The sequence below is a fragment of the Sturnus vulgaris genome, chromosome Z, assembly GCF_052056855.1.
Source record: "Sturnus vulgaris isolate bStuVul1 chromosome Z, bStuVul1.hap1, whole genome shotgun sequence".
Taxonomy (NCBI): domain Eukaryota; kingdom Metazoa; phylum Chordata; class Aves; order Passeriformes; family Sturnidae; genus Sturnus; species Sturnus vulgaris.
The window spans coordinates 59,559,088-59,586,709 of record NC_142283.1 but is presented as its reverse complement, the minus strand read 5'-3'; the positions used below and the strand labels follow the sequence as shown (position 1 = coordinate 59,586,709).

Below are 27,622 nucleotides of genomic sequence, written 5' to 3'. Positions count from 1 at the left end.
AAGTGAACAGTGAGTGAGCAATAATGATTTAAAAAGCAGAAACATAATTTGTAGTGCTTTTGTTTCTTTGTTTCATGAAAGCATTTCTCAAAATAACTTCATTCTGAATGGAACTCATCAATGTGTGATTATCCCCCCTCCTTTTGCAAGCCTTCTGCAACTGGCTAAATGTGGTGACTGGAGCTTTTCGGATTAATTTTCCTTAAGTGACCTACTTTGCAGAGAAAGATAATCATGCATTTATAGCCTCTGGCTCACTATTCAGGTCACAGATGGACAGATACCAAAGCTATTCCTCAGTGACTTACTGGGCTTGTAACTAATCCCCAGTGAGAAAGGAGATTGGTCTGATGTTAATTGGCCAGAATGCCTAAATGTATGGAAGGAAGATCATTGACTCCTACTTTAATTTTCAGAGGGTATTACAGTTAGGCTGAGTGATACCAGCCAGCAGTTTTTCTAGAAGTGTTTTGTGAAAGTGATTGAATTACTGGATATCACAGATTTTAAATATCAGATTTTGAATCCTTAGCCTTGACAGTGGGGTGCCATGTGGTGTTCTGACTGTGGGCATGTCTGATGTTACACACATACCAGATACTGCGGCCTAAACCAAGGACTGGAGATTCAGGAGAATTTTGACCTTTTGCACACTAAAGGGCACTTGAAATCCCACAACGAGTTGTCATTGTCAGACCCAAACCTCTGCTATGAAAGCTTTTTTTTTTTCCGCTTTTTCTTTCCTTGTTTCTTTTTTGTCTTTTTTTTTTTTTTTTTTAATGTATTAGCATGGTAGTTAACCAAATAAAACTCAGAATTTGCTCTTATTCTTTAGAGGAGCCCTTTCTCTTGTATTTGGCACCAATGGGATATATGCAAAACAGCTTGTCCTGGTGTTTTCAGACGTTCCGAAGTTTCACAAGGGAAATGACTAAGCTTTATTCTCTATTAGGGTATTTTTAAAACTTTTGTGTAGCTTTTCATGCTGAAAAACAGGCAACAAGCCAGAGTGTTAAGAATGTTTCTTTTTTGAAGGACCATCTTGAAACTTTGGGATTGTCAGGCAGTCAGTGATGTTAATTCTGACAGGTTACAAGAAATAACTGTTAAAATTGTGACACTGCCTGCAAAGGGATGGATATTTTAAGAAGAAGACGAAACATGTACACAGGTTGAATTATTGCACCACTGTACTGCAAGTGTATATAACTGTGCCCTTTAGTGTCTTTAAACAGCTTTCCACCACAGTGCAGAGCTGGAAAATGCTCTGATAGAAATTACTGTTTGGATCAGTGTGATCGCTGAGTAAGTGTGCATATTTTAAGTGCTTTATCAAGTACATGGTCTCAGAACACATGAGGGATGATTCAGATTAGGTTTAGATATTTACAACTCCTAAGACAACCTTGTCGGGGCTGTGTATGTATTTTTCATGACAGAATCTAATGCAGTGAAGGCAAAATCAACTCCTTTTAGCACCAAGCCTTTCAGACAGGAATGTAGTAAAAGGTTTTAGAGAGAAAGAGTATGTGCAGCTCTCCTGTACCTGTCCCAAGGGACTGTAGTCCACCTGTTTCACCATCAAAATTCCAGCTATGTGCTTGAGCAGTTTCTGGGACCCCTTTGGACTTTCCATGTGTCCATCATCTTCTTGATCTCTGTGTTCCCTTTCACAGGAGTTAGCCTCAGCATCTCCTCCTCCAAGGGACAATTTCATTGTCTGAATTATACGATTCCCAGTGTTTAGTTGGGAAGTGTTGGTAAATTTGAACCAATGTAGCTCTACAGATACAGGCTTCAATGCAGATACTCCCAGTCTAACCTAGGAACAGCCTGCCGTGTGTTTTTATCTAATCTAAATCCAGTTTTAACCAATCTAATCCACAGAATATAATTTCATTACATTATTTGTTGGTTTTTATTTTCCTTTTTTTTTTTTTTAATCTCAAGAAAGTATTTGAGAAAAGAAAGACAGAACAGCTGGGAGTGGTTATGGGCTATTTTAATCAAATTATGATTTTATGAAGCAAACAAATCCATAGCTTTGGGACTGTGTTTCCCAGTATGATATCCATTAAGAAGAAATAGGGTAAGTCTAAAGGCTTAGGAAGCCTTTGTATATTATCAAATGCAAAACTAGACTAATTTAAGTAATATGCTTCTGTTTGATGGCACAGTAGTAGAATCTGTAGAAGATACAGTAACAATTATTCGTAGAAAAAAACTCAGTGTATGCTACAAACAAGTCACACCTGTATTACAACAGAAACATTCCTGCCCAATATGCAGATCTCCTAGGGAAAAAGAGTGCAGTTGAGAAATAGTACTGATGCATTCCTATTGAGAATAACCAATTGAAAAATAATCAGATCAAAGAAACTTTACAGCTTTTGAACTACAGTAACCATAGCAGTAATAGAAAATACATACTTCATATTTCATACTGGCATTTCATTATACAAGGAATAACTTAAAAGCTCCTGGCTGTTTTCTTGGGAGGCACTGTAGTAGGGGCACCAAGCAAAGGTGAAAGTGATACACACCACAAATCACCCTCACATTATTGCTCATCACTGCCTGAGAGTCCAACTTCTGGGTTCTTAGTGGATTAGAAGGATATCATTGTAAGTATAAGCATTATTAGATTACAAAAATCCTTTCACTTCTTTAGGATAAGGAATGATCAAACAGTTCTCAGTCTTTGACTGCCTCAGATACAGCTGTGTTACATCAGTTTGTGTGCACATATCTTCTGAGGGCAAAGATGAGTAGTAAGGCACATTTTGTAAGAGAGTATCAGTGTCACATATAAACAATTTGCTAGAAGCTAGTAGTTGCCAATAGTCCTGCAGGACTGCTAAATGGAACTCACATGAAACTACTGGATTGGATATTTGTCAGATCAGAACATCAAGAAGGAAGTATGAATATACTCATGAACTAGATATTTTGAGCATTCTCTTAATACAATTTGTTGATATTCTGGGCTACTGTAAGTGAAACTCAAATCTGATTAGAGGACATGGTTACAGAAATTCGTGCTTATCTTCTTTTATATGTGAGTCTCTGTTCCCTGAGGAAGTAGGATCGTTACTATTTTAGTTTAGTCTTTTAAGATGTAAAATTTCCAGTGGTGAACTTGTAATTAGTTGTATCATTAAATGTAAGAGAGTATTCCTCTTCTGGAGGAACTTGTATCCCTGTTCAAGGAGACAAAGTACTATTTGGAAAGAAATGCAGGACCATGGAAGAATCAGATATAAAGTTTTAGTGAAACAGTACACATGGTACAACAAGTAATGAATGTTCCGCAGTTTTTGGTTAATTTTGCATGCCTAAGGAGCATTTATAGGAGTCATAATGATTTTGAAATATGTTTTGATGGGATGGACTTTGCATATGAGAAAGTGGAAGAAGGAAACTTAGTGGACAAAATTATGACATAATATTTCATTATACATGTGTGCTAAGTTCAAATAAATCTATAAACATACATTCAAAATAGTAATTAATTATAATTAATTTAATAATATTAACAGTTATATTTAAATATATAATTGCATTATAATAATTCTTCATACAATATCATTTTGGTCAGAGTTACAGATTTTTGGTTTTCATTGATGCCTTTAATAGTGAGCTAATTAAACAAAATTTATTCTTTTCTGTATGTGCTGTCCATGGAGGTGTGCACCTCACATGCTGTTAGCATTATACAAGTGCACATTAATGAGCTATTTGCAAATAATGCATATAATGTATTCACCTGATGTGTCTGAGATACTTTTCCTTTGCATACTGAGTGTAAAGGTATTGTCTGCAGATGATGGCAAACTAATTACCTGTGACATTTAAAGCCGTGTGTTTGCTAGGAGAACAACTATATTGTAAGCAGGAATTTCCCTCTATTAAGTAGAGGCTACTTCAGTAAACCTCAACATCAGCTTCCACTTCGAAGTAAAGCAGTAGTATATCCATCCTACTTGATGTCTACTCTCTTTGCTGATATTAGTGAGGAAAAGCATTTTAACAGTATTATGAAATTCAAGGTCTTTGAATTTGCAAAAACAAATTAAATATGGTATTTAATAAAGAAAGTATATTTCAGGAATGGAAGACTTACATTAAGACAACAAAGCTGCACTTCCAAAGCATACAATTAGCTGTCTTTAATCAAGTCAATGACAAATATTTTCCTACAACACATTTAATAAAGTAGTGGATTTAAAAAGCACTTCCATTAAATGTGCATATATTAAAAGAGTGACTAATCATATACATATTCTTGAATTGAATGCTGTTGCTTTTGGAAGCCGATGTGGATTTCATGATTTTTAGCATTTTATTTTTGTAAATATACCATGTTGAACTGGGAGGGTAGATATTGTTCTCCAATAATGGTATTACCTATATTTTCTTAATTTATAGTTTTGATGATTTGAGCATTTGGATTCTCATTTAGTTATCCTATTTGGTATATTAATTACGTACGAAACAGATATCATATTTGGTTAGTTTTTTAACTTTTTGTGTAATTCTCTTTTTGCTAGATATTTTTTGAAAAAATCTAACACATTTAAAAAGCATAAAGGAAGAGATTTGGGAGTTCTGACCATTCTCATTCTGTCTGTGCAGTTCGACAATCAGCAAGCATTGGGAGGCAGAACTGGCCACGCTCAAGGGTAATAACGCTAAGCTCACAGCAGCCCTGCTGGAGTCCACTGCCAATGTGAAACAATGGAAACAGCAACTTGCCGCATATCAGGAGGAAGCAGAACGTCTTCATAAGCGAGTAAGTCAAGGCAAATGGCCAGAATCCTTGGGGTGGAAGTACTAGTGACTGTATTCACTCACTCATTTTCAAGTAAAACAAGTTTACTATTGCAGCTTCAGGTTAATCTTTGAGACAGAATTTAATTATTTCCTTAAAAGCATTTCCTCCAGCTGGAAACTATTTGCTTTGTAGGACTTCTTTTTCTGGTTTTTGTCACAAGAAGTTATCAAATTTTATGTCAGGTTTGTCAGCTTTAACTTTATTTGATGCCATCACATGTGTTTCATTACATTCTCTGTAGCGCTGAAGTCCAGTCCCTTCTGCATTTAAGCACTCAGAAACTTGGCATCAAATCTGTAAGTTCAAGAAACCTTATTGTAATGCCCTCCTATAACAAAGATGGACATCCTTGTGCATGAAGGACTCTAAAGAGCACAAACACAACTGTAAACCAAGGCCACTATATGCAAGTAGATATCTGTACCTATTTTCATACAGAAGGGACTGGGTCCTGTTGCCTTCATGGCAAGTTTTACAGAGGTCATTCAGCAAACCAGAAGGTCATAATGGGGGAAGGAAGGACAATGTCTGAGGAAGGAATGTAACATGCAAGGTTGAGGTCTAAGTTATGAAAACAAGTATTCAGTATCTAATTTTGCTTCTTCTTTCACATGTAACTCTCTATATTGTATAGTCTATCAATCTTTATATGAATTCGTCATAGCTTAGGGCACATTTATCTGCCAAGTGAAGGCACGACTAACATGTGTGAAGGAAAGATGTATTTGATGAGGCTTTATCACTTGTGTTTATAAAGGTTTGCTTAGAAAAAATCAAGGAGGTGTTCATAGCACTGGAGTGATAGTATTTACAGGGGCATGTAATGATAGGACAAGGGGGAATTGCTTCAAACTGAAAGGTGGTAGATTTAGATTAGACATTAGGAAGAAATTCTTTACTGTGATGGTGGTGAGGCACAGGAACAGATTGCCCTGAGAAGTTGTGGCTGCCCCATCCCTGGAAGTGTCTAAGGCCAGGTTGGATGGGGCTTTGAACAACCTGGTCTAGTGGAAGATGTACCTGCCCATGATAGGGGAGGTTGGAAGGAGATAATCTTTAAAGTTCATTCCAACTCAGGCCACTCTATATTCTGTGATATTTAAGAAAAAGTGCAAAAACCGCAAACTAAACCATTACAATTTTATGCATGAAAACAGGTTTCATGAATATGTTGAAAAAGAAGGGTGAATACTGAAGGCCTCTCAATTTGGTTTTCTATGCTGTACTCACCTATAGGAAATAAGATATGATAATTACAGTGAACCAAATCTTACAAAATCCATCTTTCAGTCCTATGCTGGACTTGTCTAACTGGAGGCTGTTTAGGTAGTCTGAGAATAATCCTGTATTCATCTGAGGTATGAGAAATCCAGTGGGCTACCACTAACCTGTGTGAAAGAGAAACAAGAGTACCCTGCAGTTTAAGAAACCTAGGAAAATGGCAAATTATTGAGGATGTCCTACACCTAGACTGACTTGCAGACAACACTCCTGAAGTCCCAGGCAAAGGATTTGATAGGGAAAAACAACAACTTCCAACAGACTGTAACTGTGTGTGCCATAGCTGACTGGACAAAGCACATGAAATGTAATTAAGACTGGTGCTTTTTGCAAAGTGTTTTTTCTTTCAGTTCAAGATATTGGCAGTTGCTGACAAAATTTTGCTTCAGAAATGTTCCAGTCAAGCAGAAGCTTGTCATGTGTATTTGTACAGAGGGAGACTTCCACTTTGTCTGTCATCTCATTTAAGCTTCTCATTTGGAAAAATGGGAGTTGTAGCCTGTGCTCAAGGTTTGTGAATAGATGATAACAGCCACTGTAGATAAAATTATTTAAATTACAGCCTTGTATTAAAGTTACTACAATGTGAATGTTCAAGTGAATTTGAATACTAGATAGGCTTTACAGTGAAGAACTCATGGCTAAAATGTGGACATAATAGGTAGCATTCTTCCTAAAAAAATGTGCAGTTTATGTTGCAAAGCTGAGACAATAAAATCCTTATCTAAGAAAGAAAAGTAATGCACAACAACAGCAACTCTGTTTACCTTGGGAGGCTCAAGCAGACAAGACAGGCAAAGATCCCCTTTTTTTTGGTGTTATTCCCACTCTTGGTCAAATCTTGTTTAAAGTCTGCTATTGGAAAATAAAATTAATGAATATAGGAGTTTTTAGCATTTCATTTTACTTTTATATGATACTACATTTAACAGTAGTAATTGAGTCTTTCAGGCTACATTCATTAATAGCTGATGATTTTTCATAACTTTTTCTCAACAAATTTCCTGCACTTATTCGTGTTTCTGAGGAAACACAAAATCCATAACAGGGTATTATTTTATCATTGTTTACGTGCCTTTATAATATGGTTCTGTAACCTGTGACATCAAGACTTGTTGGTATCTCACAAAGACTATAGGAGCACTGTATCTAACTCTCACTAGGAATGCCAGTAAATTACGATAGGGTAGTTCATTGGGAGTACTGCCCTCTGTTGGATTTTCTCTTAGAAAAATGTAGACTTGGCAAACCCAATGATTTGAATTCTGTAGGCAAAAAAATGCATATAATGTTGAAAAAAATCGATCTCAATCTGTTACGATACAGTACAGTGCAATACAAAAACGCTTCTAAACTGCGTGCTGGAGACTGATCTTTCAAGATTAATTAGTACCTCACTTCAAAAAAGAAACTGCAAGTCAAATGCTTCTTTCTTACACAGATCAAAAATGTGCTGTTGAAATGGCAGATCTAGAGACTGTTGGTTAGAGCACATGTGGCAGCAAGCAGTGTTTAGTCCCTGTCTTATGCTATCTTTCTGCGCAGTTTATCTCTTCAATATAATCATGTAGCTGCAGTTGATCAAAAAAATGTTCCCCAAACTGGAATTAATCTCACCTGAGATTAATGAAGTCTATATTACATCCTGCCCTAGAAGGCAAGGGTAACCCATATTCTTGTTAATAAATCCCTTGGGGCAGATTAGAGCAAAACCACACTGAACAGTCAGTGTCTGTAAGCAAATGTGTGTGTGTATATAGATATACACACACATACATAACTATATATATATATATATATATATATACACACATATATAACTATATATATATACACAGTTTATTTTAGAAAAATTTTAGAACCATTTGTTTGGAAAGAAAGACAGGTATGTAGCAATTTTAGTCATCATTATCTGCAGTTACATAGCAATATAAAAGTATAAAAATAGCACTTGAAATGTCTAAGGAAAAGAAAGAGGTAAAAAGGGCAAACACAGAAAGATTTATAGTCAATTCCCCTTGTTGGATCCAGAAACGAGACTTGGTACAACTTTGATGTCTGCCGCTTGAAGTGAAGATGTTGGTCCGTCGGGGGTGGGGAAAGTCCACAAAACTCAAAAGATTTCATGAATTTTAAGTGTTCAGGTTCACTGTGACTCGGGAGAAACTTCAGGGGTCTTTGATGGTCTAAGTCGTTGCAGCTGCCTGTTATGGCAGTGCAGTTTAGTCCAATATGGCCCATTAAAATCATCAGCAGAGATGAGCCCCTTCAGGCACATGAAGCCCTCTGCACCTGGGTGGGTCCTTTGCACATCAGCAGGTTGGCCCCTGAATGTTTGAAACTTTAGTATTCCAGTCTCTCTTCTAGTATTGCTTGTGGATACATTTTTCTCCCCAGGCCTGGGTTGATTGGACAATAGCACCTCCTTTATCTTATCTCAAGTTCCAGTCACAATCCAAATTAAGGTTAGTAGGTGTATTATTTGGGGAGGGATGGGCTTTGGTGGTCATAGATGGACAGCTGCTTCTTTGCAGTTTGCTCTGGTGGGCAAAAGTCCTCCAATGATTTTAGCAGTGTTTACCCATGGACAATTTCAGTCTCTCACAGTCTAAGATAGGTCATCTTTTTTTTCTAGCAGATCTTGTAGAGACAAAATCATGAAGAGTAAATGTCCCACTCTTAAGGAAACTAAGGTTGCTTCTCTTTCTTTGATTTTGATTGCATTTTAAAAATAATTTCACTTAATTTTTTGTCATCTCCGAGTAAGTATAACAGTTAATCATTATCAGTTCAGTTTTTTTAAATGTGTTAAACTACATTTGTTTGCTTTCTCTTAGGCCTTTATCTTCCTTCTTCCATGTGTGCCCTGCCTTAATAATGCCTAGAGCTGAGATAAAACAGAATACAGATTCAGTGTGGATGAGTGAAACATTCACAGTAAATTAAAGTTTTGTGCTTTCTCCTCACATATTGTAAGCTTAATTCAGAAACACAGTATTTGCTATTTTGTCCGTTTATTTTTCAAAAAATGGGTGTATGGATTTTTCCCACCCAGTCAGAAGCTTAACTTGAAGCTCTCAGCCTTCTCTAATCTGCTCAGAAACCACAAAAAATTTCCCTTAAATGGGACTGGTGAGCACTCCTACACACCTTGCATAGCTTTTTGACATCAAAAGGGATTCGTGAGTTTAGAATAGCTCAGTAAACAGAAAGAAAAACATTGAAGTAAGTTACTTCAGATGAATAGAATAGCATGGGCCCTAACATTAATCCTGATACCACAAAGAGGAAAGGATTGAATGATGATATAAATTATGGAAAGTAACCCAAAGTTCTGTCTTTGCCACGATAAAAATGAAAATGATGAATTTTTTTCATGCATGCTATCTGCTGAAGTAAATTATACTATGACACTGGGCAATAGCACAAAGTAATAACACCAGTGCATAATAATAACAGCTGCAGTCCTTGAAGATCATTCATCTTCAGGAAAAGAAGCCTAAGATAAAAAGAGATGAAGGAAAGGGTTCAAGTTCCTGAGTATTCATGAGACAACGGAGAGGTAAACTCTTGAATTCTAGCTTGTTATTTTACAAGAATTTCCCAGAAAATAAGACAAAATTAGGCTATTGTATTCTAGGTCTTTCATTCAATGAATGAAATAAGTGTGAGATATCTTATGTAGTTATTAAAACCACCTGGCAAATAATGGACCACGATTCTCCTACTGTTGAAAGAAATTTTAAAATGGATATTAAAAAATTGCATAAACATACCAAAATAAAACCATGGTCATTTTATTGGACAGCTTCTGTGTCATTTAAAGAAAACAACAGTCTGTAAAAGGAGTTGTGAAAGTTCACAAGAAGTGTGGAGTGCTGTATAAGCCATCTGTTCAGATTATCTATAAAAAATCTTCGCAGACGCTTTAGAAGTCACCTCCAAATTTCCATCAGCTGCATTAATATTTGAATAGCCAAAACTAACTTTTGAACATGCAAATGTGATGTGATGAAGTTGTCTTCTGAATTGGAGCTCATACCATGGACTTCATATTTGCTGAGAAGTCTTGTTGTAGAAGCAGTTCTGTTGTTACTGTAGAGAATTGTTTGGCCTTATATGCCCAAGGAAAAAATTCTTTAAGAATGGAAATATGAAGGAAGGTGACAGAAACCATGCTAACAACAAATTTATGAATGGAGTTATGATCCAAAAAATTATTGGTAATTCACCTTTTTTATGTGATGCCTATCTCTTATTCTCCCTTCAAGACTGTGTCCCTCCTACAGAACAATTCAAATTTAGCTTTGAATAAATTTTGAATAAATGAGGTTTGATTGATTGAAGGAAAAAAGTTAACTAAGTGTAATCTTCTCCTTAAGATACTGTAATTAACATGTGGTTAGATAGCAGCTTTGTACTTCTTGTTTCCAATGAAAATAGATGACCACTTTTTTGCATGGCATTAGTGGATATCAAAGGAAACAAATACAAGCATTTTATTTCAGACAATATGTTGGGGATTTTTCCTCAGATGTACATTTTTGTCCCTAGAATATCCATTTCAGATACCATAAGTGCTTTTTTATTTTTGAAACGGCATGTGTTGTCAGCCTTTGTTAGAGCATTACTTAGGAGAAGAATTCTGAAACCCAGCAGTTATTTTAATCTCCCTTTGTGTCTATGATTCGTCATACAGATGATCCACCTAGCATTTACAAAGGTTCAACCCTTGGTTGATAATTGCACTTTACTAAAAAGGTATTCTCTTTTCAGACAGAGCAGCTGTATCAGGTTATGTTCCTCGAAACAAAATGTGAATTTTCCTTTTTTAAAAAGTTTATGGTGGATGGAAGTCTTTTTGGTCTTCTTCAGTTTGCCTTAATTTGTTCTTAGAGAAGACTTGCATTTAGGGCCCAACACTGTTTTGTTAGGATTCTTTTTTTTTCCCTTGGGAGTTCACTTTCATTGAATGTGTCATATATAAGATAATAATTTGGAAAAAAAATCCCAATAAAGGATTAAGCTACTCTTACTCTGGCTAATAAAATAATTTTTCACAGAAGTGCTCTCTCATTCCCACCTTCTTATTTCTAGAAAATCCTAAGAAAAGTGTTAAGATACATTTATCTCCAAGTTATAAAATACATGCTTTGTGGAGGCATGTGACAGGATGTTTACATAGTTAAAGCTTGCAGAATTAAATACATCCAATAATTCCAAAACTCTGAAGGAGAATAAGAAAAGGACTGGATTTAGATCCTCAGGACTGAAGTATGATGTCTGTACAGTGTTTGTCATTGCATATGTTTCATGAACTGTCCAGGCTACTGGAAAATGTATTTGCTAATTAGATTGTAGGGAAAGGAATGTGCTTCAAATGTAGTATACCTTATCAATTGTGAATAATTATGCATGGCTGAAAGTCAAATCATCAATTTTGGTAAACTTACTATATTTTCAAAGATTCCTACTACAGTTTCACTGCTTTCTTCACAAAAAGATGATAGGTCATTCCTATTTCATCTGTACAGAAATGAGTAACTGTGGAAAACATTTCAGTATTTCCATGGCTTAAGGCATCATTGCCCACAGATAGAAATGTGTTTTTTCAGCAAAATCTTCAAAGTGTTTTCTCTGTTAAAAAATGTAATAAATTGCTGGTAGTGCACAACATTCTCCCCCAGGTTATTAATTTATCTATGGGTAAATCTCGGAAAGCTACAATAATTAATTTCCTGTCAGAAGTGATTTATATGAATAATACCATTGTGTGTTTTATGTTCCTTCAGAATCCTCCTTGAAAAGCAATTTTCTTTGTTTTCTGCATTTTCACATTTCTTAACACCAAAAATCTTTCCAGAATTTTTTATTCTTGAAAACTACACTAGAATAATGTTTATGATTAGATTGTTGCATGCTGTTGTGCTTCTTAGTACTGTCTACTATTAAGAAGTGAGAAGTTTTCTCTATATAAATTATGTGAAACTTTATGCAGTTTTCCACAGTTTTGCTCACCCATGAAATAGTGTTTCTGTCTTCATGGAAAGCAAAGGGCTCCTTTTTCTTTGTGGGAAGTTCGTCTTCAATTATTGATGCAACTATACTGTCACAGTCATAGTTACGATCCTTTTAGGGATGTAACTTAATCAGTTAAAAATACATAATTAATACCTAAATTCAGTCTTGCATGTGAGCTCTCTGTGTGTTCTGCACTGTAGCTTGGGCTAGTATATCTTGGATATTCCATCTACTATTTACATCCAGTAAATAAAAGGGAGAAAAAGACATTGTAGAAACAAGTTAGCAGTGTCAGGAACATAAAATAGGCTACAGCCACAGTGAATATATGTTGCTAATATGGGTAAAAAACTGTCTGGATGGCTGGGCCCAGAGAGTGGTGGTGAGTGGAGTAACATCCAGCTGGTGGCCACAGGTGCTGTTCCCCAGCAGAACAGAAATGGGCTCAGAACTGGGACCAGTTCTGTTTGGTATCTTCACTGATGATCTCATGGAGTGCAGCCTCAGTCAGTTTGCAGGTGACTCCAAGCTGTGTGGGTTATTGATCTGCTGGAGGGCAGGGAGGCTCTGCAGAGGGATCTGGGCAGGCTGGATCATGGCTGAGGCCAATGGTGTGAGGTTCAACAAGACCCAGTGCTGGGTCCTGCCCTTGGGTCACAACAACCCCAGGCAGTGCCACAGGCTAGGACAGAGTGGCTGGAAAGGACCTGGGGGTGCTGGTGACAGTGACTGACCATGAGCCAGGGTGTGCCCAGGTGGCCAAGAAGGCCAATGGCATCCTGGGCTGGATCAGCAATAGTGTGGCCAGCAGGAGCAGGGCAGGGGTGGTCCCCCTGTCCTGGGCACTGCTGAGGCCACAGCTCAAATCCTGTGTCCAGTTTTGGGCCCCTGACTTCAGGAAGCTCGTTCTGGTGCTGGAATGAGTCCAGAGAAGGGCAAAGGAGCTGGGGAAGCATCTGGAGTACAAGTCCTGTGAGGAGCAACTGAGAGAGCTGGGGGTGTTTAGCTTGGAGAAGGGGAGACTCAGAGACTTTATCATTCTCTACAACTGCCTGAAAGGAGACTGTAGGTGGGGGTTGGTCTCTTCACCCAAATAACAAGCAAGAAGACCAGAGGAAATGGTCTTAAGTTGCACCAGTTTTAGGTTAGTTAGTAGAAAAAATTCTTCACAGAGAGGGTTGTCAAGCACTGGAACAGTCTGCCCAGGGAGTGGTGTAGTCACTATCCTTAGGGGTATTTGAGAGACGTGTAGATGTGGTACTTGGAGATCTGGCTCAGTGGTGGAGTTGGCAGTGCTGGGTTAACTGTTGAACTCAATGATCTTAACAGTCTTCTCCAAGCTGAATTATTCTACAGTCGTGTGACGGATTCTGTGTTCTAGATGGATTCTGTATTCTAATTTGTCTTGCTTTGCCTTTCTGTAGAAGTTGGAATAATTTCTGTATGTAGTTAAAAAGGAGTTTAATTATCTGTTGGTAATGAATTGTACAATTTGTCAAGAAGGTGGTTTGAAAAAATTAATCCAGCTCAAGCAAACACAGCACAGAATCACTCAGTCAATAATTGCTTGGGGCAGGTCACCACTCAAAATATTTGTGTCATTCCACTTCTTTGCTTCTGTCTGCCTGAAGTCTCCGCTTGCAGAGTAATTTTCTGTGGTCAGGATTTTCTTGAGAGTCTTTTCAGTTTTCTGGAGCTTTGGGCAGACACTGTCTTAAGCTCACACCAAGGCTGTTACTTCTTGTTGTGTTATATGGCCTGAAGACTCACTCCTCCAGTCTTCCCAGCAGCCCAGTGTGCTAGCTCCCTGCTGTAGTGAAGACATCTTCCTGGAATCCTGCTGCATTTATAGGTTCTTGGACCTAGACTAAAATTTCCATAAAATTCTCTAGAATGACCTCTGCCATGAGGGTCCAGGCTCTACCAGAAGTTGCCTTGCTGTCCTACTTCAGCTGATGTATTTCACACTGAAGGAGGCAGTTAAGTATAATGTTATCCACGTGCTAGAAGACTTTGCACACTGAATAGTCACTAAAAAGCCTTTTCAGAATATTTTCCTTACATACAATCCTTACCTGAATGATAAATTAAAAATAACGAAACAGAGGCTAAGAACAGTACCTTTTTTCTTTTGCAGTCTCAAATACGAAGCCTGAGTTATCAACATTTTCAGATATGCAAGTCAGTGCAGTCTTATGGTAGCACAATAGCAGGACTTTATTCAGTCAGTTACTGTTCAAAGACTGTTCTTTCAGTCTGAATTCTGTATTCAAAATGAGCTGTAATCACAGGTACATTGCTCGATATTGCTGTGCAAGGGTTTGAAGGATTGATTGAGCCTTGCTTTTAGACCTGAAACATTGAATGAGGAGGTGTCCCTGATAATAGCCTTTGGGAGGGTCAGACTAAAGCACTTTAACTTCTTTCTATGCCCCCTTCTGTGCATAATGCATAAACAGTTACTTGTAATGATTTTTGGACCACTTGTCATGAGAAAATTAAATGCGATTTGAAACGAGAAACAGAACAAGTAAATGCTATCCAGATTTTTTTGCCTAGAGCTTTATCTTTTGTTTCTTCTGTTTTCAGTTGCATATTCTTTATATCACGTAATTTTCCAGCCCATCTTACTCTGCAGATCTTTTTGAAAGGGTCATATGTTTTTCTTCTTTATAGGTACTTCAAGAAGATAAAAACATGAAGATATTTGACATCTTTTCAGATCTCTGTAGGAATGGGCATTGAAATAAAAATGATTAAAGTAACCCAGTTTTTTAATTGAGTTTGTTCTTTTTCTTCCCAACTTACTGAGTTTTCAATCAACAGTAAACAAAACAGTTGAACATTATTTTCTTGCATAATCAGTAAGAGATGGATGTTTGCCCAGAGAAAACTGGACTGGAGTAAGACATCACAGCCCTTTTAGTGCTGGTAATTAATCGTCTTTCTGAGAGCAGTTGCCTCTGTTGGCAAGAAGGTTTGTCGGAGCACTGCCTGTTCTGCTTAAGAATAATCATCTATGTTTTCTTAAGCAATTTGTGTGTTGAGTTAGTGTGGACCAGAGTGTACTTGGAAGTATCCACATGAGCTGTGCACCTGGCAGGGGTGCTGCAGGAGGTGTTTTTGACCAGCAATAATAGAGGCAACCTAGAATAGTAACATTTCATCCAACAGTGCAATTCATCAGCCCCTTGGATTCCAAGCTTGCACCAATACATACACCCTCTCTATATGTACCAGCCAAGAGGAAACCATATGGAGAACAGTGGGAGTCCAAGTGCTTCCATAGTCACAGGATGAGAGACCTTTGCAGGCTTGCTTCAAGGCACGGGGTTTTAGGACAGAGGTAGTTTGGGGACTGGGCTTACTTTTGTCTCTGCAGCTGAGGTTTTGTGTAAGTGAACATTCTGCGCTAGCAGCCACTGGGTCTTGCTGAGTGCAACCGCTTTAAAAGAGGGATTGTCTTCATGGAAGTTACTATTCAACATCTCAGCAGGAAAGCTTGGAAATTTTTGAGAAATTGAACATCAGAAGGGCTGAAGGTGAATGGCGTGAATAAGTTTTACAGTTCTAGCAAAACTTAGGAGAGAGCTAGAGCTCTTCATAAACCCACAATGTCAGAACTGTCTGTTTCATAGTGAAGGATTCTTGAAGACCCTGAGCAAGCAAATGTGACCTTAAAATTGGCCCTCTTTTGAGCAGGAGGCTCTGTTTAGAGCAGGAGGCCTTGACCAGATGACCATCAGTCCCTTTCCAGCCTAAATTGCTCTGTGCCTTCTGATTCTTGCTCTCTTTAGATGCTAGGTCAGACATTGTGCAGACATAGGTTTGTCCTCATCGATGTGTTCTAATGCTTGTTTGTGTAATTGCAGTGGTGAACACTGTAACAGTATTATAAAAATCTAAATACAGATGTATATGTGTAATTGGGAAAATCATCTAAGACTTCAGTTGTAATTCTCAATGGCATATAAAACTAAGCAAATTACTATTCCTTTTTGTCATGAGTACTGGTATTCCTTTTGAGACAATACCAGCAAATAAGAAAGTTCTTTGGGGTGGACAGGGCATGTTGCATTACCAAGTTATATCACACTCCCTCAGTCCCATTACCCCTGCCAAGAATTTGTTCTAGTCTCAGTTCTCTCCATTATAAACCTTATGCAAAAAGGTCTAACCAATAGCTTTCCAGCAGAAGAACCTAGATTCATCATGGTTATTGCAGAGGAGAGGTTTGTGGCCTGCGATTCAGAAAGGAAAAGTTGTTTTAATGTCCTTGTATTTCATCTTGACTTCCCTTGGACTAGATTCAGTAATCTACCTTTTGAGCCTACAAATAGTTCAGAGTCTGAAATTAATGGTATCACAGTATTATTAGCTGGGGGACATGGGTGCTGGAGAGCAGCAACCTTGATTCCCTGAGATATTATTTTACCTAAGAAATAAAATTGTCTTGGAAAATGTCTGCCCTCTGACTACCTCTCCAAGAATGTTAAATTCAGTGTTAAAGGTTTTTGTTGCAGAATTAATTTGCACTTTATTCAAAGGAGTTTCTGGGCCAGATTTGTAGGTATGTGGTGCAGCTCTGTTGAAAATTATATATTAGGATTGGCAGGCTCATAACTTCTGGAGAAAAATCTGTGACTAGGTTTTAGTTACTAAACAGAAATGCTTTAGTGCACACTTCCAGGCAGACATGGGGTGTGAGAGCTTCTAGTATTCTCACCTGTAATGTGAGACGTACATGAACAGAGACTTTTCTGCAAAGACTCTAGCTGCATGGATTTTGTTTCTTTCATGCAGAACCTGTGTTTTGAAACTGTTTATCTGTGAGTGGGAGAATATTAGCATCCTTTTAATTATAAGATAAAACAAAAGTGCATACCACTGCCAGGAATCTAAGGGCATATGGACCATGGTGGCTGCCTGCTAATGAAAGGGGAACTGAGCAAATCCAAATTGTGGTATTAACTGTTGCCTTTGTGACTGAGAGATTAGCTCCATTACTAGGGAAAGTTAGAAGCTGGCAGCTGTGCTTCGGTGGCTGAGTGTCTGCTATTACTCTGTTGATGCGGAGTCAGAAAATGATGCTGTGAAATGTTAATTGGCTTTCTAGGAAGTGTGTGAACATTGTGGCTTAGTAAGGTGGTAGAACATTAAAAACGTGTCAGATGGGGAGGTTAGTTGGACAGACAGATCTGTGTTTAGTCATCAAGCCATTACTGTGTTTGAAGTGGGAATTCAGAACTTTCTTAAAACTTACAATAATTAGTGTAAGTTTTAATTAGTGTTATTTTCAGCCTATAGCAAATGATCTTTTTTTGTTTCCAGGAATTCATAGCAACCACTTACATAACAATATAATATGGAATATTTGTAGGAACACTTTCACCATTTTAATCAACAAAAGTAATCCAGAAGTTAGGGTGTATTTCAAAGGCAGCTATTGATGCAAAGAAGTAATAGTACCTTGAATATGTTAAAATTAATTCTGTATGTGTTTCTTCTACTTATTTCCACAGGTGACTGAGCTAGAGTGTGTGAGCAGTCAAGCCAATGCAGTCCACACACATAAAACAGAACTAAACCAGACAATACAGGAATTAGAGTCTACACTGAAGAAAAAAGAAGAGGTATCTGCTGACATTTATTTTGAGCTTTTCTATTGCATAATTTCTAAAACCTTTCAATATTAAGCTTATGATGGCTGCTACATACTGAATTATTTTCTATAAATGTTGCAAAGTAAATTCTTCCTCAGCTTCTTTGAAATTGTTAGTATTTTTCATTTATATAATTACCTCAGTCCAATGTATACCTGGCTATCTGCATAGAAACAAAAAAAGTATCATGTTTTCCTGTTTGCTTTTACCAAACATTTCTGTTTGCAAAATTAAGTAATAAGTGGTTTCTGCATGACAATCACCACACTGATGCAGTCTAGATTCCCTAAGAAAGGGACTGTTGTTGGCATTCGGTCTTTTTTTCTTGAGAATAGGGTTTGAAACAAGTAATAGATCAATGCCTTTGTCCAGCCAGTCTATTTTTCAGGCTCTGTTAATAGAGCTGACCTTTATGGTCCCTAAAATCAGCAATTTCCTTAAACACATGCCAAGCCCCAGCCTGAAACTTGGTATTTATTGTGCCTTGTGCCTTGGCCTGGACCAGCAGCAAGTAAATAAATTGCAGTAACACCTACATTGGCATGGGTCCTAGAGGAAGGCATATCTGTGCCACAGAAGGATCAAGGATCACTCCTTTATGCATGGAAAAAGGCGATGGAAGGAGCTGCATAGGAAAAATTATTTTCCCTGTGTAAGAAACTGTGGGCATTGGCATGTGTGCTTGGAGGGGCAGTGTGTCTAGCCAAGCTTCCCTCAGTGCTGTGAGGTGTTTCCAAGGAGGAAGCAGGAGAGGCACAGTCATTACAGAATATCCTCTCAAAATGGAACAAAGCCTTTTCCAAACTCCATTTTACTTAATAGATTAGGCTCAGCTTGGTAATGTTTCCCATTTTGTTGCCCATTCACTTTTGAATTATGCTGAGCTATTGACTCCAAAAAAATCTTGCCAAAAGGAGTTCTAGGAGGTGAGTATGCCCATCTGGACAAGAGCCCTTAATAGTTTTAAGTTTGATACCTTTTAGTTTTGTTAACTGTTTCTATTCTTTTCTCCTGAAAGTAAGCTAAGAATAGATTTCTCTTCTGTTCATTATTTCATATATATTTCTTATTTTTGTACCTTATTATTTTCTAATTGCTAAATTAAGGATGCCATTTCTTTTAGATTCTCTTTTTACAGAAATCAATCAAAACAGGCAGCTTTTTTTTGATGTTCAGCCTTGCTACTGGTGACATAATAAGAAGTTTACATTTGTAAATTGGATTTTTTTTCTTGACAACATGGAGAAGGGTAGATTCTTATAGAATTTAAAGTTTGGGGTTTTTTTTTAATTACAAGGGACCTTAATTTTTTGGGCAAGAATTATTTCATGTCTCTTTGGGGTGCAAAGAAAACTTGTGCTTTTACAAAAGAAAATGTTTATATCTATTATTCATTCACAATGGAGTGGCTGTTTTGGGAATGTGATTCAGAAACGTTGGGAGCAGGGCTTGCAGTTCATGTTCTCTGATGGGCAGTAGCCCACTGCCAGTTTTGGTATTGTTGCAATGACTTTCTCAGAAGAGGAAGCAGCAGCCAGATTACCAGCACTGAGGCCAAGCCAGGTAACACATTGCTAGCAAGGTTGTTTCTTCTCCCTTAGGAAATAGAAGGATTGAAACAAGAAATTGAAAATGCCAGAGAGCTCCAGGCACAGAGAGATTCTCTGACCCAGAAGTTACAGGTAAGCTATAGTGCATCATCTTTATTTAGAGAAAAGGGAAAAATTATTGGCAAGTGAGCAGTTCACATGTGCAACTTGTGCTATATTCACTGAATGTGCCAGATGAATGTGTAAGTTAGACTGCCCTGAAAGTGCTGGGTTGGGATGACCCTTAGGAATTTGTATCAAAATTTCTACCTGCTGTAGATTGCTATTTTTGTCTGAGGAAACAGATCCACATTGCTTTTACGAGTCCACAAAGTACTCTCAGATTAGCAAACATCCTTCATTGATACATATCCTGGACAGTTCTGGCCTCATTTTCACAGCAATGTCTTCCCATAGTTTTTGCATGCCACTGAAACTATCTGTCTGTGTATCATCAGCCTGGGATGAGTTTGTGTTCAGCTTTTAAACATGCCCTGAGAAAGTAAGGGTTAAAGTGCTCTTAAGTAGTACAGGTTTTAAAAACACTCTTTCTACATTTTCTTGGAATTATTTGGAAACGTGTTTTTTTGGTTTTTAGCTGTTGTTTCTTCCTGTGTGTAATGCCAGATACCTGAGGCTGCTGGAACTGATGTTCTCTCATTATATCCTCTCTTGCTCCATCTGACCTCTTGCCTGTATGTCTCTGTGCTGACCAGCCAGCACATTCCTTGTCACACTTGCCTCTGGAATGACCAAAAGTTTAGGTGGATTACACTCTCGGTTCAACCTTCAGAGTTTTGAAAGAACTGGAAACTCAGGCATTAAATAGCTCCAACCCTAAGGTGCTGAAAGGGGATCCTCTCTGTTCTGTGGCTTAGCATGCTGAAAGCAAGCCCCAACCGATCACAGCCACAACTTAAAAATCACTAGGCAGTATTCTTTGAAACGCATTATATAAACTGGAACCTCTATGAATCGAATTTTAGCCTACACAATAAACCACTAAAGATCAAAATGAGTTTATTCATTTTTCCCCATTCTTATGTCAACTTGTTTGTACAAAGTATGTTATTACTTTGAACAGTGTTTGAAGAGTGTTTTGAGTACACCTGACCTTGCCTGTACCAAAAATTGTTGCTGGCTTTAGGCTAAAAATACAAGTTTTCATCTGAAAAGGCATTTATGCTAGAGACTAAAATGAGACACTATAATGAGAGTTGGAAATTGTTCTAGCAGTAGAAAATGCAGTAATTTCATTGTAAGATCATATGAAAAATAACAGTGAGCCAGGAATTAGCTATCCTTAGCAAGCAGAATTATGAGACTAGTAAGAGATGAAAGATTAGAAAATACACATTTTTATTAAAATTTTATCTTATAAAGTCAGTAGTTCCATTTTGGTATATTTATGTATAAGTGACTAAGAGCAGCCCTGCAGAGAAGGACTTTGGGGTGATGGTAGATGGAAAATTCAACACTAACCAGCAGTGTGTGCTCACAGCCCAGAGAGCCAAACGTGTGCTGGGCTGCATCCAGAGCAGTGTGGGCAGCAGGGCAGGGAGGGGATTCTGCCCCTCTGCTCTGCTGAGACCCCACCTGCAGGGCTGCATCCAGCTCTGGGCTCCCGGCACAGGAAGGACATGGACCTGCTGGAGGGAGTCCAGAGGAGGCCATGAAGCTGATAAGAGGATTGGAGCACCTCCTTTATGAAGATAGGCTGAAAAAGTTGGGGCTGTTCAGCCTGGTGAAGAGAAGGTGAGACCTCATGGAGACCTCATAACAGCCTTACAGCATCTGGAAGTGGCCTACAGGGGAGCCAGAGAGGGAATCTTCATCAAGAGCTGCAGTGATAGGACAAGGAGTAATGTCTTCAAACTGAAAGAATGTAGGTTCAGATTAGATACTAGGATGAAATTCTATATGGTGACAGTGGTGAGGCACTACTCCAAGTAACCCAAAATAAAAGTTATGGGTGCCCCATCCCTGGAAATGTCCAAGGCTAGGTTGGATGGTGCTTTGAGCAACCTTATCTAGTGGAGAGAGTTCCTGCCCACGACAAAGAGTTAAAATCCTTTTTTGGGTTGTTTTAAGGTCCCTTCTAACCTAATCCATTTTATGATTCTGTGATTCTTTAATCACCAAATGGATATATTTTGTATATATGTCCGTATGTCACATTTGAAGTGATCTGTTTCTGGAAATGGTTCTGTTTGCTTCTATTCAAGTAAACTTAAAGGATCATTTAGGATCTGAGTTAAAAGCTGCCTTTATTAAGCATCAACTTAATTACTGCCCTGATCCTGGTGCCAGGAAAAAGATCTTGGGTGTGTGCTTTGCTGTAATTGTCCTGCTTTGATTGTACTGGTATTCTCTGAGCCACTTCACCCTACATCTGTCACATCGTCTGCTATAGCTTCACACTGTCTCATATATGTTTACTTACCTGACTCATTCTTTATGTTTATGAGAGTGATTCTCTCCAGGGCTTATATCTGTTTCTCTCACTCTTTGTTCTTGTGCTTTGTTTTTCCCTCTTGTACTTTGCAAGTGGATTATGTAACTTTGAAATATTTTGCTCAAAACCCTATGAAAAATGCTATACAAAGAAATTAATATTTCAAGGTGTATTGCATTTCTGATACACGTGTATCAGGAGTTAATTAGATATCAATCATTGGGAAACTCTAGTGAAGAACAGTATGTTACCACTGTGAAGGTTAAATATTGGGGTCTTTTTTATTAATTCCATTAGTAATGTAGAGAAGTCATATCAGTGAGTCATGATCAGTGTGACTCTCACAGTAGGTCAGAATATCTTCATTAATATGGCTGATTCCTAAATATAGCTGTTGTGTGTGGTTTGAATATTTTTATTCCAATCCTTGCACTGAATTCTGTGAGATACTGTTATAGTGCAAACAACAAACATAACTACTAATGATTTATTTAGTCTCTAAGAGAAAACAATACGAGAAATTATTATATCTGATGAAAGAAGAGCTTGAAAAAATCAAAGGTGAAAAAACCAAAGGTAAAAAAACAAAGTGCAAAATACATTCTGCAAAGCATCTGAATGTATCAAAGAGTCAATTTATTGTTGGATGAGATCAGCTGCCAGTAAAGGAAAATGGTATGGCTAGGAGAATAGATTACGTTACATGTAATCCACCTCTTCCAATCAAGAAGCAAGTTTTGAGGCTGACTGATTTGAAATAGGAAATTGCACATGAGCTAGACATGAACTTACAATGCAACAACATTGCAGAAAGCATTAATACTAATTTAGGGTAAATATGCTTAAGGGTCAAATGTAAGTTTAAGAAGCAGCATTTTCCAGAAATTAAAAGCAACAGCTTCTGGCATATTTCATTCAAAGTGTCTGAGAAGGGCTTGAAAGGTGTTCTTCAGTGTTAGATACAGGCCAACAGAATTCTCTATTCAGGGCCAGATATCACAATGTAAAACCATGTAAGTATCTATAGATTTGTCCCAAAATCATCAGTGGCTTGCCTGCTTACAGGAATTAATTATCTCTGATGTAAGAGCAGTGTCAAGGAGACTTCTTAGAGCACACAAGGCTAGAAGAGAAGTAATGACAGGATGGGCAAATGCTGAAAAACAGCAGAGAGGACCTTGAATGTCACTTTTACGTCCTGTACTGTAATCACTTGGCCCTTAGAGGGTCTTGAACCTGTGCAGTCACTATACCAGGTAGTACTTTTAAGTACTTGGCTTGGAAGGAAGGACTAGACCCAATGAAGGAAAACCCTTGCATGAAGTGACTGGGTTATAACCATTTGTCTTCTTCATTTGTAGCAGCAGTGGGGTAGCTATTCACTACTACTACTACTATAAGCATGTATGCATTTTATTTATATGATTTCTACAAGTGCTCTATCCAGTTAGCTTCTTTTAGTGCTTTGACAACTAAATTATTCAGTGCTAAACAGATTAATTGTTCTCTTGATCCTACCAATAAGGAGCTCTCCTTCTCTCAATTCCTGCTCTCAGATGTGCTGGCTGTTCAAGCCTGGTGCCCAAAACTAGAGTTTTTTACTTGTCCATTTGCAAACAAGAAGTAAGGGAGACCTTCAGTTTGGCTGGGAGGTAACCCTTTGCTCCACAAGCAGCCACAGCTATGAGGCAGTGAAGGTCCTGATGTTCTGTCTTCTCCCCCTGCACCACTGTTGGGGTGACCAGAACTCCCCCCTGCTGCAGAGGTGGGGAGCTGAAACTGAGCACTGGCCATGTCACCCCATCCCTCCTCTGGCCAGGGATACAGCACCCAATCGATGCTGCCATCAGACTCCTCACAAGTGGATACCTTTCTCAGGTCATGGACTTTGACACAGGGCTGCCATTACATACCTGTAACTCTTGAATTGACCCAGTATATTTTCTGTATAGGTCAGGTTGTTTTCTGTAGTTAGCTGAGATCTTGGCAATGTAAACATTAATATATTTCTTAGCCTTGACGGAGACAGAAGAATCACACCAAAACCAGTGAGAGAGTTGGAGGGCTGAAAGAGGAGTTGCTCATGTTGCGATCATTGGCTGCTGCCAAATATCCCTTCCTATTTGTAAGACTAGTTGTAGTGAAATCTCAGAGCAGGCCTGTTGAAGCTGTGTGACACAAAGCCACTCTAAAGGGAGGAGGTGTTGAAAAACATGTTACCATACATAAATATGAACTCACTGTGCACTTTTCCAGAGATGGTTGTACAGGGTGCATGGTGTACTAAATACACTGTCTCTGTGCTGCCTTTGAAAGTGGTTTTTGAAATCACAAAATTTGGCATGAATTTATGAGGTGTGCAATGAATGGAACAAAGAACACTATGCTATTCCAGACCCAGGTGACTGTTTCATTTGGGATTTTATTGAAGAGAGGGCACCTGGCCTGCACAGGGCAGAGGAGTTGGCACCGTCCCCCATCAGGTGCAAGCTGGAGCTATGAGGAGTCCCAGGTGCTGATGCCAAGGGCTTCTCCTAGTAAGTGAGAGCTGAGCTTGCTCAGGGTCAGACCCCCTGGGCTGTGTCCAACACAGGTGGTGCTGTGCAACGAGGCACCATGTGCAGCTTGCACCTCCTGCTTTACATCTGTTACAGTCACCTTGACATCTGCTTGGGCAGTTATGTTCCTGTCTTAATTGTAATCAAAGCCCGTAATGTGGGATGGGAATAAGGTGGTGATTCTCTGTCTCTAAAGCAGCTTTCTGGATGGGTTTTTGCACGAGAACTCCTGATGGAGAAACATGCCCTTGAGCAATTCACGTAGTTTAAATCAGGGCATACTTGAACATGACTCTGAGATGTTTTCATTAGGCAGTACATTTCTGAATGATAGAAGTGATAACATACATAAGTGTATCTTTTGTTCACTGACTAAAATTTGTCCCTCTCCAAAAGTTTCCGTCCTTCAGATAATTATGGAAAAATGGAGGATATGGCAGTACATATGCAATCATAGTAATAATTCAGGTTCTGGTTTTGACTTGGTGAACTATAAAGGGTTACAAATTATTTTAAAAAGCACTTGATAAAAATAGCACATGAGTACCAACAGGAACGTTAGACTGCTTTCTGTTTGCAGACAATACAATAACATGTTATGTATTTTCTCTGAAGGAAGTAGAAATTCGAAACAAAGACCTGGAAGGACAGCTGTCCGATCTAGAGCAACGTCTGGAGAAAAGTCAGAATGAGCAAGAAGCTTTTCGCAATAACTTGAAGACACTTTTAGAAATCCTTGATGGAAAAATATTTGAACTAACAGAATTACGAGATAACTTGGCCAAGCTAATAGAATGCAGTTAAAGAAAATGGGATTTCAGTGCCAATCAGCTTAAAGATGCAGCACTGTCTCTCTTCATAGGACTGTGTTGGGCTCTGCATCAAAGTTGCACAAAATTAGAAAATACTCCTCTGAGAGGGATTGTTTTAAATTTGACTTGTAATTCAATGTAAAATTTAGAACTCAGCTTGTAGCCAGTTGAAGAAAAACAAACAAACAAAAAAACTTGAATTACAAATTACCTCCTTTTACATTATTGGCCACAGATAACTTGAAAGATAATTACAATAATTGAATGCAGTCCTTTTCTAATTATCAATGATGGAAGAATTAGCAGTGTCCCAGGATACACCCCATTTTGTGACAGATACAATATAGGTTATTGGCTGTTTTATTTAAGATATTTAAATGCTATGTTTTGTGCAAGAACTTACTGATGACAGCCCTGTATTTTGTTGTTCTTAATAATTTCTCAGGATAAGTCGCACTGTGGAGAAACAGTGCCCAGACAAATTTATTCTTGCCAGGAATGAGAGAGAGTTGCATCTTTAATTGAAACAAATCTATAACTGCTTGTATAAACTTCTTCCTTTTTGTTTTTTGGGGTTGGTTAGCTGGTTGGTTTTTTGATTTTTTTAATAGGTATACATATATACTGGAAGATACCATATTTCTTTATGGAGCTTACTTTGGTGTTCTACAATATTGTCCAATATAAGGTTTAGTTTTTCATATTAATTCCATGCAATTACAATGAGATAGTATCTTCCACTTAACTAAGTTTTGAAGCCAACCAATGATAGAAGGTGAGTTCCACTGGGAAAAAAAAAAGCCCAACCCCCCCCAAGAATTTTAAATGTAAATTTAAAATTTTAGATTTGACCTTCACAGATAACAATGAATGGCCAGTTGTTTGTTTTCTGGCCTTGATACTTATATTGAATGTTCAATTTGCTGTTAACCTGTTCTGCAGGAGACTTTTTCAGAATGTGACATGAAATAGAGATTCTGTGAATACTGGCTTATGGTAAGCATTGTTGTGTTACAGATTCATTAAGGGCACAGAGGTACCACAAGGCATTGCTTGTGGCACTGAACGTGTCTAGCCAAAAAGGCTGTTTCTTGAAGTTTTGTTGTCATAGCAAATTGAACTGAAGACATGTTTACTCTTTTATGGGTCTTCATATCACATCTTTATCAAAACTACACCAGGCAATATTCTGAACTGTTAACTAAGTATTTAAAAACAGGACATTGAATTGAATTATTCTCAGTGAGCAGGTTTTAAAGTTGTTTTGATGTAATTTTAACAGACTTTTGGCAAACACACATTTCTTTATATAATAGATTTATTTTAAAGAACCCAACTCTTTGAAAGGTAAGCCAATTGTAATGTGTCTTGCATCACAGTGCATTCTTGCCATAAATTGCTTGTAATGCTGAAGAGGGCTTTTTTAAAATGTATGAATGAGTGTCAGACCTCAGAGTTGAAAGATGCACGAACCTTTGTTTGCTCCCCAAATTAATTTGAATGTTAAACATGAAATCTAGCTGCTTATTAAATTTGTAGAACACAGTTTTCTTCACTTAGAGACTGATATTCAAAACTAGAAAAGATAAGTTTGTTTTCATGTATGTACTGTGTGTATATACCATATAATACACACGGGTTGTTATTTATATTGGAAAGACATGCTTTATTTCTAAAATACCTTTTTCCTTTTCCCTTAACTGGTGATTCATCAGGTCTCCCCTGACTAGTCAGGGAAGTGGCTTAGGTTAAATGCTAAAACTGTCATGTATTATATGGTATGTAATATACACAATGTTTACGCTTTCTCCATATTTTTTAGGGTATTTTCTCACATTTATTAAAGGGGTGGGGGGAGCTTGTTTCATTGTGCTACTGGTTGAAAAATTTGTGGTGAGCTACATGTTAATCATTCAGGGGATTTTAGACAGTGATGTGTATATCTTCATCAGGTCCATATGAGCAGATACAGCCAGTTTTTAATTTTCCTGGGGATATTTGGGCCTGATTCTCCTGTCACTTGTGCTGCTGTAAACCAGATGTGTCCTTGATGTGATGTCACCAACATTCCGTTGGCCTAACATCCGTGGAAGTGCAAGGAGAATTTGGCCTGTTAATGCTCAGTGGACATAATAAGGATGAAGAAAGAATAAAAAAAACTTAATGATGGAATAAATGTAATATTATTTTTAATGATATTATTATTGACATTTTTAAAGATATGATGTCATATGTGTGGGGAAAATAGTGGACAGAAATATTTCCACTTAAATTTTGTGAATATGTGTGGTACATGAGCATTTCTATGTATAAGTACACACACATATGTATATACAGAACATGGAAAAATTTAGATGTGCACATTTTTAATATTTTCCTATTGAAATTAAATTTAAAATTGGAAATTGA

The 27,622-nt window shown here is 37.8% G+C and overlaps 1 protein-coding gene across 1 annotated transcript in view; it reads left to right on the top strand.

The window, feature by feature from the left end:
• The window catches only part of HOMER1 (homer scaffold protein 1), an 87,013-nt gene extending 59,391 nt beyond the window's left edge, over window positions 1-27,622 (top strand). Inside the window, exons 6-9 of the mRNA XM_088156794.1 lie at window positions 4,636-4,792; window positions 17,659-17,769; window positions 19,401-19,481; window positions 25,017-27,622. Of these exons, the coding sequence (XP_088012920.1) occupies window positions 4,636-4,792; window positions 17,659-17,769; window positions 19,401-19,481; window positions 25,017-25,205 (538 nt within the window). The 3' untranslated portion in view covers window positions 25,206-27,622. The remainder of the gene's footprint in view (window positions 1-4,635; window positions 4,793-17,658; window positions 17,770-19,400; window positions 19,482-25,016) is intronic.